Here is a 19885-nt window from a genome sequence, read left to right as displayed (position 1 = left end):
GAGACACGATAGTAATTGGAGAGCCTTAGTTCAAAGCATAATTAGTGTCATGTTTTAAACTTGCATCTCTCCATGAAGAAAAGTGGGTCCAGTTCTCACCTGTCTGAGGAATGACCAAGAGTGAGATTGTGCAAATAAGCTGCTTTATCCAAAGTCTCCAATCGGATGGGTCATCTGATATGATTTATCTGCCTAGAGGATGGATATAAAGAACTCCGGAAGTGAAAAGGAAATGGATAATTGCCTAAAAGCTGGTCATGCTCCAAGATTCTGAAACAAAAGGGAAGAAAAGTTTCCAGCAGAACTGCCTTGTTGTGGAGGCTGTTTGCTAAAAGTGACTTGTGGGAGTATCCTTCTTTTTAGGAAAGGGTGGCAGCCAAACCTGTCCATGGAGGTCATGAGGTGGTTGAAGACTCTAAGAGAGGAGGAGGCCCTGTCATGAATTTGCTCCATTCTTTATTCAGCTTTTCTGATACTTGAGTCACTGGGAAGGCTGGACAGCAAGAGAAGGACCCCAACAGATGACTCCCGTGCTCAATGTCCCTCTGCTCTCATGAAGAGGAGGATCAGCAAGGAGCAACCACGTGAAATCCCTCCCAGGCTAGGCACAAGAACCACCTGGCATAGACTTTGCTGTTCTTGTTAAAGGCATCAGATGGTCAGAGCTTGTATAGAAATATACCTAAAACCATTCAAATCAGTCTGATTACATAACTCAAATGACAACTATGCATTATAAATCTATATAAGATACAAAACTTTGTCTGCAAATATATCTGAGAAATTCGACATTTGTATCCTCAGAATTATTATTAATCCTGCTCAGGGCTAATGTTGAAAAAGGTTATTAGATGGGCCGGGTGCAGTGGCTCATGCCTGTAATCCCAGCACTTTGGGAGGCTGAGGCGGGTGGATCACGAGGTCAGGAGATCGAGACCATCCTGGCCAACATGGTGAAACCCCATCTCTACTAAAAATACAAAAATTAGCTGGGTGTGGTGGTGCGTGCCTGTAATCCCAGCTACTCAGGAGGCTGAGGCAGGAGAATTGCTTGAACTCGGGAGGCAGAGGTTGCAGTGAGCTGAGATCATGCCCCTGCACTCCAGCCTGGTGACAGAGCAAGACTCTGTCTCAAAAAAAAAAAAAAAAAGTTATTAGAATAAAATTTATTTTTAAGAATAAAAAAAATTTAGAAGCATGCTACTCCTTTTAAAATTGCAACTACTCACTAGTTGTGAGACATTTCATCCAAAACTCATAGTGGTTTCCTACAGTGACAAAAAATCAAGTCTGGGCTTCTCAGGGCAGTATTTGAAAAGAATGCTACTGAGCTCTGGGAACACAGCTAATCCTTTTTTGATTATTATTATGCTCTTTTTCACTTTGATGGAAATTCTATGAGGGAAAACAAAAAACAAAACCAAAAAACCTAAGACTATCAGCAGCTTTTATTCACCTTTATGATTCCCCAGCTTATATGCTTATACATAACCTATGTCTTAATCTTACCTTGAGCGTCCAGGTTTGTGGTAATGATCCCTCCAAGAGACCAATTCTGGATAATTCACAGTGAGACAAAACAAAGCTGTGTTTTAGCTTCTCTTCCCATTAATGACTTGCTACTACTTCTTGATGAGCTGGATATGTTAGCTTCCTCTCCACAACTCAGAGAGAGAAAAACATAAGTAATCTCCTGTAGCATCCTTCCTCTTATAACATGATCTTATGAACATGAAATAATAGGGCCATATGACATATCTTGTCCTCTGACATAATCATTATCTGGACGTATGATTCTCAATTCACAATTTCAAAGCTCTAATTATAATTTTTAGTGAATATCTAATTGGATAATTAATACAGGTCACTTCGGATTATGTTTTGCAGCCAGTTTATCCTATACAGGTCACTGGAAAATTCCATCACTTAAAAGTTAGATGTTTCATGAATATTGAAATTAAAAATAACACTTTTGTGGGAACAGCATGCTTTAGTAAACTGAAGATCATATTCTCTAAGCAAAAGTTATTCTTTCCATGTGTTATGATGCACAACTTTGGGATCTCAGTCTCCTATATGTTGAACTAAACCCAAACTTGTGTTCTGAGGAAGTTCTTGGCAGTTCTTCAACATTCTTCTCCATGGAGGGGGAGAGGCCTTCTGGATACCATGTTTCTATGCAAGGTTCTGCAGACAATGAAGCATGCAGATCTAATCTTAATTCAATCCAAATACCTGCCAGACCAGTGAATTTACCCTTAAACTTTCTGCAGACTAAAAATTATTCACTCTTCAGCAGAATAGTTGAGAACTTAGACTGTAAAACTAAGCTGTGAGGATAAATTTTGGCTCTGGCATTTGCTACCTTGTGTGATATTGGAGAAGATATGTACCTCAGTTTCTTTATTTGTAAAATGAAAATAATGATAGAATGTGCCTTATAGATTTCTTATGAGGATTAAATAAACATTTATAAAGAAAGTATTTACAAGCACTCAGAAAGCTTAAAATTGTTACCTAAACCTCTGTTTTGAGAAATCCTATTCTTGGGTGAGTTCTTAAAGTAGAATAGATGTTCTACTATTTTTCTTTTATTCAGCCAGACCATGAGAGAGCTTTACACATGTAGCACATTGTATTGACCCTTTGAAAAACTGTTTCTGTTGATGGTACTTGGATGTAAAGCCTTTAATTGTATTAGCTAAGGTTCTCCAGAGAAACATGGATAGATAATAAGTGCATATATACAGAAAGAGATGTATCTTTAAGAATTGACTCATGTGGTTGTAGGGGCTGGTAAGTCCCTCATCTGCAGGGCAAGCCAGCAGCTGGAGGCTCTAGAAAGGGTAGTTGTTGTAGCTGTAGTTTGAAGGCAGTCAGGAGGCAGAATTCCCTTTTCCTCAGGGGACCTTGGTGTTTTTCTCCTAATGCTTTCAACTGATTTGATGAGGCCATCCACATTACTGAGGGGAATCGGCTTTACTCAAACTACTGATTTAAATGTTAGTCTCATCTTAAAAAATACCTTCATAGTGACATCTGGAATGCTATTTGACTAAATATCTGGCTACTGTGGCCTTGTGAAGTCGACACATAAATTCACCACCACATTACCCTTCAAGAAGGAACATAAGAAGCATCTCTATAAAACTCTGAGATTTTATAAGAATGTTACTGATAAAGAATTTACCACAGAATGAAGCATGAGGGTTAACAAGAGGCACCTCTTGGTTTTCTGTTTCTACAGAGGAAATGTTGGCTTTTATTTTAGAGGCACTGTGAACTACACAACTAAATGTATTTTCTGTATTTGCATTGGTTGCTAAGAAGCTCAAGGTCATCACTTGGCAAAGCTCCAGGGAAGAGTCTAAGACCTCGAGGCATACATTTCAGGTACTACATTAGCCTCTGTATCACCTTGATTGTCCTTCCTATTATTTTCTGGCAACCTGTATCAATGCCCTTTCCAAGAACTCCTGTAGTACACCCTTATTTATTTTCCACATAAATCCATCAAACTGTTATAATTTGATTTGTCAGTCTGGATGACCTCAAAGACCCTAAGTCCCTTAAAAATGGGAACCATGTCTTGTTCAATATCACAGCACCCACTTCTAACACGGTATCTAGACTGCAGCTAATTCTGAATATATATTTGTTGGATGTATTAAAAAAGTATGTATCTTTATAAACCACCTCAAGTCCACTTTAGGATAAAGCACAACATAATTGCTACATAAAATTATATTCCATTCTATGTATAAAATTCCTTATGAATCTTAGAAGTGCAATTCTAGTTTTGAGAGAGGGGAAAAAGATAATGCTAGTTTAGGAATTAATCTGAAAAATTGATACACACTTATAACTGGTAAAATAAAAGAATAGAAATTGAAAGGCTAACCTTCGATTCTAATTACTGAGATTATTCTCTTTTGTTGAAAATCCCTTATTAAAGGCGAGCTGGCCCTTCTTCCTGGAGGTTAGTGGATGGTGGGAAGGGAGGTGTACTCAGCAACCCCTCAAGAGGCTTTCAAGACTCATACATTGGTGGTTGCTAAAAGAGAATCATTTTCACAATGAATCATTTGCTTTTATGTAAGGGTAAGATTTGCCAGATGTTTCTGGCTGGGTGTTTTGGGACAGGTGACTGTCCTCTAGCTGATTGAGCCCATGGATGGGTCTTATCAATTTAGTTGGTTTTGAGGTGCCAGTCTATTAGCTTACTTGTGGCCAAGAATGCCTCGACATTCTCCTCAACTTGACTAAACTTTAGACAGTCTTCTTCTTGACCTCCCTTTTCTTAGAGCTGTTCATTTAGAAAACTTGCAAATCTTTATCTGCCTCCTTGGGATGTAATTAAAAAAACAAAAACAAAAACAAACAAACAAACAAACAAAAACCAAAAAATCCAAAACTCCTTGCTATTTTTATAGCCCAGGAAAGTCTTTCTCAAGGACCTCGGAGCCATCTCTATTGAAATCTTCATGGAAGCGTGTCCCTATCTTCCAGTTTCTGTAAGAGGGTAAGTGCCTAACTTGTGCAGGCAACTTGCTTCAAAAGTAAAACTACCTCTTATCATAAAGATACCTGAAAGTTTATGCTTGTTTTGGGTTAGGGCAATGAACAAACACAGGTAACCTATAATCCTCCAGTCTCTTCCCAGCTCTTAAAACCTCTCCATCTCTTAGAGCTCAGACTGAGTTCTGGCTTCTTTCTCCTATTGCATTTGGCTTTAAAAAGTCTTCTTTGCATGTGTAACTTTGTCCAGTGCATTTTTTTTTTTTTTTTGACAGAGTCTTGCTCTGTGGCCCAGGCTGAATGCAGTGGCACTATCACCGCTCACTGCAACCTCCACATCCTGGGCTCAAGTGATCCTCCCACCTCAGCCTCCCAAGTAGCTGGGACTACAGGTGTGCACCACCACACCTGGCTAATTTTTCTATTTTTAGTAGACATGGGGTTTCTCCATGTTGGCCAGGCAGGTCTTGAACTCCTGGGCTCAAGCAATCCACCCACCTAGGCCTCCAAAGTGCTGAGATTACGGGTGTGAGCCAACATCCCCAGCCAAGTCCAGTGCAATTTTTGCTTTGACCCTTGGCACCAGGTTTATGGACTCATGTTACGACATTTTAAGGACAGATTTACAACCAGAGTGCCAGGTTTTAAAAGCAGGAGTCCAACCCAAGAGATGATTGGCAAGCTCAGCATTAAAATTAAATATTCTCATCTAGCTTGTAATATTTACACTTTCACTTTGCAGTTATTTCTGCTTAAAAAGCCACTACTATTTGCCTACTATGAGAAAATCCTTTCTTGTAATCACCGTTGGCTGAAGACCAATGACAATTTTTGAAAAATTCTTCTTATTCCAGTGGACTTAGTTTCCTTTACCTGTGTTCTTGAAAAGTAGCCAGGGTCAAAAAACTTCCCACCTTTTTGTGTTTCCAGAAATGACTCACTACAAAGACCCATTCTTCTCCACATTACTTAGATAAACCTCATAGATGAATCCCTTGTTTACAAACACTATAACAAAGTGAGACACAAACTCTCCAAATTCCTATTTTTTATCTTGGAAATTACTAGCTGAATTGTTTGTCCCTGCTAATCAATCTGAAAATAATATTTGATAACTTGATCAAACCTAATTCAGGCTTCTTGCTTTCACCAGGACTCAGAACTCTGGACCACGTTTGAATTTAAACAAGTATTGGAGCTTAACCAAGCGCTGGAAAGTAGAGCTACCACCCCTCACCATAACGCTCAGAACTGGCTAACCACAAAGAAGACGTTTCCTGCTCAAATACCTGATCACCACACCTACTCATCCAACACTCTCATACCCAGCTTTTTCTTTTCCTGTTTACCTCAGTATTAAAGAAAAGCCTTTCTGCCTGACCTCTGAGATGCTTGTAGATATTACAGTTGGAGTGCACTCCCTATTGCAATACCCCCCTTCTATTGCAGCAGTCTTTTCAAATACAATTTCTCCTTCCCCAAGTTTGGATTTTTTTTTTTTTTCACCTGAAAATCATCACCATTTTCATTGATTGCCAAGCTTTCCCTCATCTCTACATTCTACGGTTTTTGGTTCTGATAGCTTTTTCTGATAGCTTTTTTCTGCCATACTACCCCAGTTACAAATTTAACTACAGAAGCATCTCAGGGGCAGGATGATTTTGTCACCATGGAAAACCGTGTAAATTGACATGCTAGAGACATGGATAACCCTGGAAAACTAAAGCAGAGAATGGTTCAAAATTTACAGATTCAACTTTCTAAAGCAATGGTTTTTTGACTGACTTTTAAAAAATTGGCTGTGTTTATATCTCCTAATGCTTTCCCTCCCCTTTGCCCCCAACCCCACGACAGGCCCCGATGTGGGATATTCCCCTTCCTGTGTCCACGCTGTGCACATGTACCCTAGAACTTAAAGTATAATAATAATAAAAAAATTTGCCGTGTGTTTTCACACAGAGTCTGAAGACAATCTGAAAATTCAAGTTGGCTTGAAATTTCTGTTGGATTAGCTATGCTTTTCTGTTACAATCAGCTACTAGCCTCACCACCACCATGAACAATGATGCATGTTTTCAATTTTATGCCTCTATTCCTTGCCTGAGAATGTTCCCATATAACTTGTTATTGTTTGACTTGGGGACTTAATAATCCAAAAGGAACAAGTAGAAGCACCATGGTGTCATGAAAATACCTCTAGGGTAGGAGTCAGGAGACCTGGGCTCTAATATTGGGGTGCCATTTATTTATGGTGATCCTCAGTGGACACTTAAACTTCTGAGCTTCCATTTCATTAGAATAATTAATCTTACTCCATATTTTAAGAACATTACTTGTTTCACATATGTATCTTATATCTTCAATAGATTGAGAGTTGCCTCAGAGACTCTATAGTATCCTAACTGCTTAACATAGCAATAAACATTTAATAGTTGTTGAATAAATACCTGTGAGTGTGTGACTTGATGTGTATCACTGTAAGCAATACTAAAATAAATTCCACAAATAATTCAACAAACATTTATTGTGTGAGCATTATTGTGCTAGGTCCCTTAAGAAATACAAAATGGATCAGACATGACTCCTGCCCTCCAGTCACTTAGAGTCCACCAGAGGATATCAGAAATGCATGTAAATAACAAGATAGAATATTTGAAAAGTCCTAAGAGAAGTACAGAAACAGTGGCATTAGAGTTCAGGGGAGAAATTATTTCTAGCTTGGAGGAAAATTATGAAAAACTTTATGAAAATGAAATATGAGTTGTGCCATAAAGCACAAGTAAAATTTAGACACAGAGGAAAGGGAAGAACTTCTAGTGGAAGGGCATAAAGATTCTGGCCAGTCATGAGTGCAGTGGGCCAGGAGGGAACTGCCCAGGCTGGAATATATATGCCCCCCTGCCTAAGGGGAGAGCTGTGACTCAGCTTTGGAAGAATGTGTGCGGGTGTTGTGTGTTTGTGCACGCATGAGAGAGAGGGAGTTCCGGGGACACTTAAAAGGAGTGGAGCAGAAGACGGCTTCCTTAAAATTATCATTCCTTGAGACTTATTCACCTGCATTTTTTGTTGTAGATTAAAAAACAAAAAACACCATGCCACAACTCGACATTCTTCTTAGAGTAGCCAAAAAATCCACTCTAACATTTTTAAGTGTGCAATTTTTGGACAGCTTTCACATATACATCTAATATGCAGTTACTAGATCTAAAGAAAAATCAAAGTGAAAAAATGTAAGATTTTATTTTATGGCAGTGAATCTGTAGAAGAAATATTAGCTAATGTATCGAATTTATATGTTTTTAAACATATTGAATTTGTATGTTTTCAAACATATGCTTAGTGTGTTTCTTTTCCTTCAAGATTTTACAGTGTGGAATGGGTGACCACATACATGGTCTGCATTCACAGTTATAGGTAACGGAGATGAAACTGAGCATTGTGGATTTACATATATATATGTAGATTGATACACATATATAGAGATATATACATATATCATACACATATGTGTATATTATATATGTATATATGTAGAGAGAGAAAGAGAGACTAAGAGGGAGAGATTTGCCAAATATTATTCCTATCACCAAAAAGTCATCTTATAAATAGGCTATACAATTACATTATAATTCGCATAAAATGTATTTTATTGAAAAATCAGTCCTTAGTTATGTTATATTTTTGCATAACGATGTTGCTTTTAGTTTTAAAATCTGATTAAAAATATACTTTTAACATCTTGACATTGAGAACATTGTAAGTATCTGACAGGAGTTCAGCCTGAGCTGTGTGGTTTTTAAGGCTCTAGCTTAGAGGCGCACTTGAATGTTGAAGCACCGTAGTCTCTGCCTCATGGCCTGAGTGCCGGATCCCCAAGGTCGTGAAGAGCAGGAACTGATTCACTTGAGTTTGGGGCAGACCACAGAAGACCACACAGCTCAGGTTTAACCACAGACTAATCTAAATACACATTTTAGGAACTTTGAAGACCCCAGTCTCCTCTCCACCCCCCTCACTTGCCTCAAACTAAAAAACCACATCTCAAATCATTGAAATGACCAAGACACTGCTAAAATCCTTCCCCCTGGTATTTCCTTTAATGTGTGTCTGAGGGAGTGAGAGAAATTACCAGTGTGGGTTTAACACAAGAGAAGACACTAGGGACTGTTTGTGCATTTGGCTCACCTCAGGCTTCCACTTTCAAACCAGAGACAAATCATTCAATCAAATACATCCACTCCCCTTTTCCTTTTGCTAGAGACTATATAGACAAAAATTTTTAAAGTCCTGAAGAAGTTCTTTTTTTTTTTTATGCGATGAATAACTGTAGTATGAGTAGTTTCCTTTGTGAAACATGCAGTGGACTTCATTACTTAAAATTAACATTTTTCCCTGTATTATTTTCTGTATGGAAACTTACTGTTTTCTACTAGTTATCTTTTTGCCACAAGATAGAAAAAAACATAATATTTATGTAAGAGTATGATGGCAGCAGATTTCTGACAAGCCCCATTTACATGGTACATTGTTCCAAAGAATGTTTGAGTAGAAAATACAGAAGCACTATACAAACCTATTATTACATTTGAGAAATCATCAGCCTCAAAGGAGTAATAATGGTATGCTATTAAAACCGTGATTACATTTTTAGTATCTGTATTGAAAAAAACTTTATAAATATGTAAATTTCTGGTCAACAAATCCAAAATAAAATGCACTAAAAAACTGATATGTAGACAAAAGTTTATTTACACCATACAACATTTTAAATATTTTATACACAGCTGCAGCAGAGAAAGCTTCTCAGAGCTTTCTAGAGAAAACTGCAATAATAAAGATGTGAAATATATTATTCATATAAAAGTGAGATTATTACTTTATTGCATTTAAAGCAATGAAGAATGTAGCTCAACAAACATTCATTTAATGACAAAAACTTTGCTTTTATATTATAAAGTAAAAAGTGTAGTAATGGCCAAACAGACTGTTATAAACTTTAAAAACTGCATAAATATATACATTGTGCTTCATGGTGAAGTTTTTTGAAAACTAAACCATATGAAGCGGTTACAACATGAATCGTTGCTTGAGGTTTATCTATAAAGATTACCTTACAAATCCATTCCACGGGTACTTACAACACAGGATGGTCAGAACTGTACACCTGGTCATCTCTCCACTAGCCTGACTAGTGAGAAGTTACCATATGAAAACACCACTGACGTTTGGCACATGAAGGTCCTGACATAAGATAGTCACACTGTCCAGATAGAAATGTCAGGCTTCCCAAGTCTTAAGTGTCAGTGCAATAAATTGTTTTGTCTCTACCTCAGTCCATTTTGATTTTTCTAAACTTCTGTTTGAAAGTCACCCTCTTGCACATCCAGAGGCAAATTCAGACACTTCTCCCACTCTGCTGGCCTCAGTTCCAAAGCATCCTTTGCCTCTGTGTCTAAGACATTGATTGTGGTGTAATGCGGGTATTCACTGGGGTTTTTGAAAGTGTCCCATGGATTCTTGTTTGGTGCAGGGTTTTCCTGTTGAGAAGAGAGGGAAGGAGAGTCATTTATGTGATGAACAGGATCACCGCTAGTTGAAGTTTCCTGGAAGAGAGCGTGTTTGTAATCTTAATACAGTTTCTGTGATGCAGAGATGACTTGAAAATATGGCCAACTGTGGGAAATAGTTTTGATTTTAGTTTTATTTCATTGAACGAACTGATGAATACCTTCTCTAAGTTACCCAACAATTTTCTAGGAATCAAAGTAAGTGAACAGTAGTATAGAAGGCAAAGTAGGCAATGTTTTGTTTGGGGCATGTTGTGAATTGTCAGTATGGCCATATGTTGAAGTAGGAAGGAGAGTTAAGTCACCACTAAGATTAAATGTAGAAAATGTAAGTATTGTGACAGAAATTTGGTGAGATTAGCAGATTTGAGAATGTCTTATAGGGCATATTATTTAATAATAAAAAGTTACTCAAGGTAACAGTATTCCATTAAATAATTTAGATCACCATGCCGAGTTTTTCTCAAGAAATTAACATTTTAGAATATTTAAATGCTGCTATATTCTCTTGCTTTATGGGTTTTTTGTTGTAGAATATAGATTCACTAAAATTAATAATTATTTATGAGATAAAATTTAACTGTTTATCTAAATACTTTTTTAAACTTTTAATTGTATACCAATAAATTCTATAAAGTGTGAAAGATATTTCCCTCTTGAAAATCACTGCCTTTTAATTTCTATTAGCTCTTGATTTCTATTTTTTCAGAATTATTAAAATGATCTTAGAAGCCTAATATTCCAATTTCCTTTTTATTTTTCATTATAGAATGTCATGTTTGGTGAGAATATTATAGTTGTTGAGTGTAAGCCTTCCCTGCTCCCCAAATCTGGCATTTAACTGATTATAATCAATTACCAAGTGAACAGAAAATAGGTACTTGAATTACTATCCAAATTCCACTCAATATATTAAACATCATCTCAAACTATGGCTAAAGAAAGAGAGGCAATCTGTATAAATACCTGTCATACCTAAACCAGGTGCAATGATGTGTGCCTGTAATTCTAGCTACGTGGGAGGCTGAGGTAGGAGGATTGCTTAAGCCCAGGAGTGTGAGACCAGCCTGAGCAACATAAAAAAACCCAAAACCAAAAACCAAAACAACAACAAAAACACTTATCATAACTGGAAATTAAATTAATAAAATGTTTAATGCATTAGATGTTTTCAGCACTGATTAACCTTACTCCTGAGAATATATAGGGAAGGAAGGTTAATAGTAAACATTTAATGAAAGGTTAATTTTTAGGATGTGTGGAGGGAATTAATTATGCTTTAGTCAAATATTCTGAAGTCTCATGAATTATAGTCTTGTCGCTCTACCTCTGCCTTGTCCTTCCTTTCTTTCCTCTCTCCCTCTCTGCTTCCCTTCAATCAATATTTATTTATCAGCTTCTCTGTGCCAGACACCATATTAGCTACCAGGGAGGACGAAGTCATAATCAGCATGGTCCACTAGGAAGCTCAAGATTGAAAGCCTAATACATGCACGTCCAAATTCCAGTTCCTCCACTTCAGATGAATGTGATTTTAAACAACTGATTTCATTTTTCTGAACCTCAACCTGAATATCTGCAAAACAGAGATATGCTTTATATTGTGGGCCAAGGAGTTGGCAGAACGTGTGGATCAATGCCTACCTTGTGGGGTTGCAAAAATAAAAAAATTGGGGTAACCTAGAATAATGCCTGGAGAATTTAATAAACACTCAATATATAGTAGCCATACTTATTACAGAAGAGTTTATAGTTAAATGGAGGTTAAAACATGTTAATATTTATATCTATCAACCAGGAAAAGTGCTATGGGAATTCAGAGAAGGGTAGAGAGATGGCTCTTTATATGGGAAACACATAAAAATTTCTGAGAAAAGTGACATCAGGACCAGAATAGAGGGATGGGCTTGGCCATGAACACATGTGCGTGGTTGGAGATCTGGTGGCTGAATGGCATACTGGGAAGTAAAAATCCAAAGAGCATGGAGACGGGAAAACCATGAGAACAGTGACCTATCTATTTTAGTTGGCATAAAAGAGAATAGCAGAAAAGCAGGCAGAAGGTAAAGTGGAAGCCAGATCATAAGGGATTCTGAATGCCTGGCTACTAAATTTGGAATTTATTTTGTAGGCAATAGGGAGATGTTGAACGTTTAGGGGCACTATGGTGAGACCTGAATCATCAAACATCAACTGAAAGGCTCACTGGTTCGAATTCTACTGAATCAGATCCATAGTGGACTCATTTATCATACACGAGGGTTGTGTCTAAAGGAGATTTCTGGGAATCCTTAGTTTGACAGAAAGTCCAATTAGTTCAATCCTGAAAGAATTCAGAGTATGTAAAGTGTTAGTTCATTTGCTTGGAATATATAGGGGCTCCATTATGTTCGGAACAGATATGATTTCAAAGATCAACCGTTATGGATATGTGAACTAAAATGGCCAATTTTAAACTTTGTCAGAAAATCTATATTCTAATTTCACAAATGCTATTATTGTCACTACATGACCTATTGAATTCCTGCGAGGTTCTATTAGTGCGTAATACATTAATTCATAACTCATTAATTTTGGCTTTCTGCTAATCTTTAGCATCCCAAGCCACTCCCAGCTCAACTGGCATTCTCATTATTGTTCACAAATGTGTGGATGCCCTTTAGGTCAGAGGCTTCTTTAGTGGTAAAAAACTACTGCACTCAGAAGTCAGAGTGGGAACAAGATCTGCAGGGAGTAGGGAGGGACTTGGTTGTCAGTGTATGGTACCCAGGAGCGACTCAACCTCCTGTGTGTTGGGCGTGATAAGAGAGGAGCCTATAGACTCTCATACTGAAAAGTGTAATACCGTCAATGGTCCAAGTAAATGATGAACCGTGGAGCTGTCCAAAGGGATCACTGAATTTGGTGGTGAGAGCTGTGGGTGCCAGGAAAGGTTTCAATGGAGGTATGAATCTTATGATAAAAACTTCAAAGTTAGTGTAAGTCTCCGAATTTATGCAGCTGTTTTGTGTTTGTTAATTTATGTTTTGCACTTGAGTACAGAATAAGGAGCTGTAGTTAAACAGATGCATATTTGTTAAAGGCTAAAACATCATAAATTCCATATAAGCCAACGTGCACAAAGCTTCCAAAATGCTAATTTGGTCTTAAGCTGCATCAGTAGAAATAGAATGTTAGGTAAACAGAGTTCAGAGCCACCCAAAAATATGGCAGGGTTGCCTAAGCATTTCCCATAGTTCATGGATCCAGAGCACACTGGCTGTCCACTTGTGAATAAGTCCCTCCCTCCCTCCATCCATCTATCCTTTTCTCTTTTCTCCTTTCCTTTTTTTCTTCCTTCCTCTCTCATTTTATTCCTCTCTCTCTTCTTTCATTCCCTCCTTCTTTCAACCTACCAATATTTAGATACAAAGCAAAAAAGAGTATGCTTATTTTAAAAAAGTAAGAATTTGCAAAACTACTTCAGGGAAAGAGATCTTGACTGAATGGTTTGTGAAACACACACAAAGTAAAATAGTTTCTTCTCTGGATATCAGTGCTTTCTCTTTTTTAGTGTGATTTAAATGTTTTCCTGCCTGGAAGCAAGGAAATGGACTAAATGGTTTTTTGGTTTCCCTTTGATTCCCCAAATTCTATTATTCTACATAATTACCATCATTTGCAGTGCCAGGCAGGTGCTGTGAGTTAGCAGCCCAGAAAAAAAAGAAAAGAAAAGAAAAACCCCTTTATTTGAGGTTTTAAAAAAGTCTTTCTCCACCCAATTATGCAATTTTTCATTAACAATGTGCCACTACAAATTATGTGACTAAATTAAGGATAATGAACTCACTCATGCTCATTATTAATAAAAACTGAATAAGGAAGTCGCATTTTTTTCTCTCTCTTCTCAGATATTTAGGATGACAGTCAAGCAGCAATGACAACTCTATCCTCCCCACTCCTAACCTTCCAAATGGTAAATATTTATAAATCTCTTCTAGAAAAGGCACGCTGCTGCAGAGATGTGGTGTAATTAGTAGACTATTTTTATTGTCAGGAAACTGAGATACAGATAGTTGTGCCATTAATGATTTATTACCCAGACCATACAACAAGGGGAAATTACAATCATATTATAGCAGTTAGCCAGCTGTATCTGTTGCATAAGACTTTTAGATTTGTAAATATAACCCTCTCCTTTTTTTAAGTAATGAAGTTTCTTCAATTATTTCAATGTTATCTTTCAATATTTCAAAATGAGTAGGTAATGTGTTTAGGTCTAACCTCAATGGTGTAATTCTCACTCGCATGCTAGCTAAAAATTGATAGCCTTCTATCAGGAGGAGTAGAAGAGGAAGACCCACTCATTATGAATGAAGTGTTTTCTATATGCCTAGCATTTGATTGGTGATAACAAATAATACATGATTCCTACTTTAAGGAGAAAAATTGATGAACATGAAACTATTAAGAGACCAATTAAGAGTTAAAGCGTATATTTCTCATAACCTTCATTTAACTAACACAGATTGAACGATCATAGCCATGCTATAAATCAATAGAAGCCATGATAACTTACCACAACCGGAATTGTACTAGTACTGAGAGGAATAAAAGAAAAACATAAAGATACACAAAAGATACTCTTCAGCTCTTCCGAAGCTAACATTACTAATCAGGAAGCTAGGGCTAAGTCTCATAAAATACATATGGAAGAATCACTATATTAAGAAGGTGACCAAACGTCATCTACTTTAGAACAATATAAATATTGATGTCTGGAAAAGAAGAAGGACCATCCAAGGGCCGCAAAGAGTATGAGGCAAAGAAAGAGCCCCATATTTGGGCGAAGGAGAAGAGCTGGTGTCAGATGGCAGTCCCAGCTCTATGTCTTATAGCTGAGCCTCAGCTTCCTAGCCTATAAGGTGCTTCTTAACCTACTTGCTTTTGAAAGTGTTGTAATGACTGAAGATATATATTAATTACTGTTTTCTATGCTCCATTTAAGAGGGTGAAATTGAAGTTTAGAAACCTGAGTTGGGTGACTTGCTTAAGATCAGATAGTTCTTGATTGAGCTTTTGAGCTTTCGACTAGTATACTGATTTCTAGAGTCCTGGTCTAGTGCTCTTATAATTACATAAACTTCTGTGAAGCTATGATTATGCCGTAAACATAGTAATTGTACAAAGTTATTTTATTTGATGAAGTCCTGTACTAAGATTATAATGATGTAAATGAATGAGAAGAGAATGGTCACAATTAATAACCAGAATCCCCAGTGTTGATGTGTGTACAAAAATTCTTACCACAAAATAAGTAAATCTCCTGGAGACAAAAATCTATCACTCTGGTTTCAGGTTACAACTTCATATACATAAAACAATTATATTTATGTCAGACATTCAAATGAAAATGGAAATATTAACCCAAAGGGATATTTGAAAAGAAACTTAATTTTAATTTTAACTCTGACAGTAAAATGATCAGATGAAGCCAATATAGTTTTGATATAAAACTAACTCTAATTAAAGCTTATAAATGAGGATATTTGAAATATGAATAAAATGCCTAAAGATTCTGTCATTCCTAATTTGTCTTGGTAGACTTTCCATAGTACGTTTTGGGGGCTTATACTTTTTCTTCTATGTAGACTCATCTTATGTTCCCACCATTAGGAGGTCCTGGAAGGCAGGAATAATATCTGACATCATGCATCTTCTTCTCGGGTGTTGAAGCAAAGCATACTTACCATACTGCTTGTATTTGGTATATCCCGAAATCTGTCCAAAGTTTGAAATTTCTGATTTAGTTCTTGAAATAGTTCCATATGCCTCTTCCTTGTATGCATGACCTTCTGCAAAAGAGAACAAGATAGCTCTCATCCTCAACTTGATGTATGTTTTTCAAACAAGAGATTTAATATTTTTGCTTTAATAATAAGGATAATCAAGGCAGGAACCAGGAGGTCCTATAAGATGCACAAATGCAAATAAGTTGTAGCAAATCATTGTCTCATATTCAGCACTTCTTACACATTAAGATTGGCTTTTTCTTTCACTTACAAGACTACAAAAAAAAAAAAAGGTTTTATTGTGGGTACATTAAAAATGTACCAGTCATTTCTGAGTAAGATTTTCGTTATTCAAAAGTTAAAGCTGTTTTACAAAAACTGTTATAATATTTTTAAAATGTTTAAAAACTTAAACTTGTAAAGCACCCAGTCCCTGATGTTTGTCATGGGAAATATTACTTTTTTATGTTTTATTTCTATAAACACTAAAATCCTAGCTGGCTGTACTAAAGTGGGAGCAAAATCCCAAGCCCTGCCATTAAGGCTGAATCAAAGCACTAAAGTGTCTGAAATATATGTGGGATGTAAAACCTTGCATTTTCCATGTGCATAATGATTGAGCTTCATAGGAGGAAAATCTGACCCATAGTTGTCATCAATTTGTTTAGGAGATGGTATAGATTCTTAACAATTAGGGTTCAGAGCATAAATTGTGTAGCTGATATGCTTCTAAAATCACAGATACAAACATATTCATACTCCTCATCCCTGGTTACACCCTTTTCTCCCAACTTCACCATAACTCAACAAATACAGTCAAATAAAAATGGCCTTGGGGTAAGTATCATGGGCTGAATCTTGTTCAATTACAGATCATTTAAGAGCACTAACGAAGAAGAGTTAGATAATAAGTGCCCTGTATTTGTAATTGTTATTTTAAAGGAGAAAATGTCTTCCTCAGTTTTGATTTTTAAAAGTTAAAAATCAATATTTTGGTGATTCTCCAAGACTATGCCTTCATATTTGTGTAAGATTTTACTGTATTTTAACCATATGCTTCATAACTTACCATTTGTGCATGTGGTTTGCCATAGGTATATTATATCTATGTTTAAGCTAGAATTTGAATATTTGGTCCATTGTTTCAACTAGCAAATATTTTCAAAAGTAAGGATTTGTTTTGAAAAAGAAATATATCTTTGGGACAGCTGTAATGCCTAATTCCTTCTAAAAGACACTGCAGAGAAGCACTTTATCTCCCTGAGGAAAAGGAAAAGGAAAAGGACAAAAGACAAAAACAATTGAATCTTTAACACATTAAAAAAGCCTGTTCTCTCCTATGCAAGCTTCAATTTCCTATATTTAATAAATATGTATCTAGGCAATACATTGTTTAGCTCATTTCTTTCCTTTTCACTAGCCTACTTTTATGTGAGAGATTTCTGCCATTTTATGTCTTGCAACAATCAGTTTCTGTCTTTGCTCCTTTTGGCTCTAGGAGTTGGCTGTGTGAGAATCAGGTGTTTGAGGACAAGAACGTGGCAACATTACTCATGATAGGGACATGAAACATAGCAAGCAATTATAGAATGATTAACTTCCCATCAGTTTGGGGGAGAATATACAAAACAGATTTGCAGGATTAACAGAGAAATGCCAGGCAAACATAATTTGTCTAGTGATGGCTTGTGGAGATTTATGAGAGAGAGGATTTGCATAAGCAACTCAGTGGGGAGATTTTGAGGACCCTGTCACTGGCAAACATAAAGTAGCACGTTCTTTCCTTCAGGAGACAAACACTTTCATGCAGTACCAGATTCTAAGATACTGATTAAAATATGGATTTGTGTCATAAGGAACACTTAAAAAAAAAACTATTGTAGTTAGAAGACTAAATCTGCTTCTAACTTACAAATTTCATTTTTCATAGCAATGAATCTTATTATATAGAGTTATTTTCTTCTATGGTACAGTGGGGTGATGTATTGACATTTTTCTGAGATATTTTATTCCATCATTTAATACATACTTACGAGCATCACATATTGTGCTAGATGCTCAGGTAATCATGTTGCACAAAATCTGATTGAGTTCCTGATCTCTTGTAGCTTGAAGTCTAATGGAGGACACAGGCATAATAATTCAAATAAATGTAAAACTGTAAGTGTGATAAAGAAAACATATGGTGCTGCTATGAAAGTGACAGGATAATCTGCTAAGATAAATCCAAGTGAGGCAATCCCCTCATTTTCATATATTCATATTTAATTTGAAATTCCTCAAATTAGTTATTCCCATGGTCTTATTTGTCTATCCTCTCTTTTCCATTTTCTAGGATTCAGACAATTTCTAGCTCAATTTTTAATTCTATGCTGGAATCCCCTCCCTTCAATGGGATCTTTCCTTTTCAGGTACAAGAAACTCATTCTCTTCTAAGAGAGTTGATGCCAAAGGCATAGCACCCTTATTTTGAGATGAGCATCTGATAATTTTTGTTTGTGAAGTCTCCAATTATCCCTCATCTTGTGAGGATTCTGACTTTGCTTTGGGGAACTATACCTTCCCATGTTGCTGGAAATGTCCGTTGACATTCCTACTATTCTCTGGCCAAGAGGTGAATTATTCTGTCCCCTTCCAACAGTTATTTCATTAGTCAAAGTCACCTAATGTTTGTTGCAGCCAAATACTTACACCAGATACAGCATTTTTAAGAAGCAAACCAAGCATCAAATACCTTCCATGGAAAAGAAGATACATTCGCTGATTGGAGGCTTTATAATTATATTCTGATTGAATGGGTAGTACCTAATTCAGAACTGGGTGGATCATATTTCAAATAATTGGATTGCTATGAAAGTCTAAAAAGTATACAGGAAAAATATAAAGTTATGCTGGTCACCAATATTACATAACTAAAAATCATTTTGATATTTTCTACATGGGTTTATTAAAGCTATTCTGAATAATAAAGCTGAAGGACGCTGAAATGAATATGGAAGCAAATGAAAAATTTGTATGCTGAAATATGGGGCACTTGCTACCTAGAAACATTAATTGCAAATACATCCTCATGCCAAATATTCATTCTAATTTGAAACTGCCACATTGGCACTGCCAGAAATAACCATAGCGATGATGGCCTGGAGTTCTGGCAGAAGTATCACATTACAGCTGCCACTGACAGCTCATGTCTCTGACATGAACTCAGTTTGATTGTCCATGCATGATTTCTTCTTGTTCATAGACTCAAGTAGATCGTCCAGCGTTTAAAATAAAGAAGAGTCCACTGATAAGAATGCCAGCTTCACAGTGAACATTGGAGAGTTTATAACCCAACAATATTCTGGGACAACAACTTAGGTGTCGTTTTAGTTTTCACGTGTACTAAAGGTTTCCTCTTATTTATTTACTTGTGTGAGTATTTATTTGTAGCACTGATGCCTCTAATGAGTTGCCACTTGCTTAGAAGTTTTCATGCTTATAAATCTACTGGTCTATTTCATTTAGCTATTTTTTTTATGTTTAGTGACATTAGGGTTTATCTGATTGACTTTTTCTTTCTTTTCTAATTTAAGCACCCCTGTTTTTTAAAGAAATTAACTGCCGTCAAAAACTGAACTTAGAAATGAGTTTTCAAAATGTCTAATAATGAGAAAATTCTAACCTGTGGATTTCCTATTTAAATAAAGATATATTCTGATTGACAATATCTACATATCTATAGAATTCAGGTGGCTGTCAAATATTATATGCATCTTTTACAATAAATATAAGCGCATGATAATGTTTCCTTGCATTCATATTAATATCACGCAGCATTTCTTGAAGCTGTATATGAATCCCCATCCTGAGAGGACCACCAATCTAACTGCACAAGAAATATGCTCTCCTGAGCAGCTTATTTCAAAAGACCCCTTTCTTTTTATACATTTTAAATGCAAGAGAATTAGTCATTGCAATCCTTTAATTGTTGATATTAGAGAAAAAGTGATTCCATAAAATGAAGCACATTCATCATATTTCAGATAT

General features: G+C 36.3%; 1 protein-coding gene across 7 annotated transcripts in view; it reads right to left on the bottom strand.

The window, feature by feature from the left end:
- Positions 1-9249: 9249 nt before the first annotated feature.
- ADGRB3 (adhesion G protein-coupled receptor B3) overlaps positions 9250-19885 on the bottom strand; it is a 747209-nt gene continuing 736573 nt past the window's right edge. For 3 of the 7 annotated variants that reach the window (XM_054557676.2, XM_054557673.2, XM_054557675.2), the window contains 2 exons: positions 15815-15919; positions 9348-10055 (listed from right to left, as the gene is read on the bottom strand). In XM_054557676.2, the coding sequence (XP_054413651.2) occupies positions 9867-10055; positions 15815-15919 (294 nt within the window). In that variant the 3' untranslated portion in view covers positions 9348-9866. Of the gene's footprint in view, positions 10056-15814; positions 15920-19885 lie in introns of all 7 variants that reach the window. The other 4 variants (XM_024248975.3, XM_054557674.2, XM_054557678.2 and 1 more) reach the window with 4 other exon arrangements.

Source organism: Pongo abelii, chromosome 5, assembly GCF_028885655.2.
Source record: "Pongo abelii isolate AG06213 chromosome 5, NHGRI_mPonAbe1-v2.0_pri, whole genome shotgun sequence".
NCBI lineage: Eukaryota > Metazoa > Chordata > Mammalia > Primates > Hominidae > Pongo > Pongo abelii.
The sequence above is the reverse complement of the archived record's forward strand: the minus strand, read 5'-3'. Positions and strand labels throughout refer to the sequence as shown.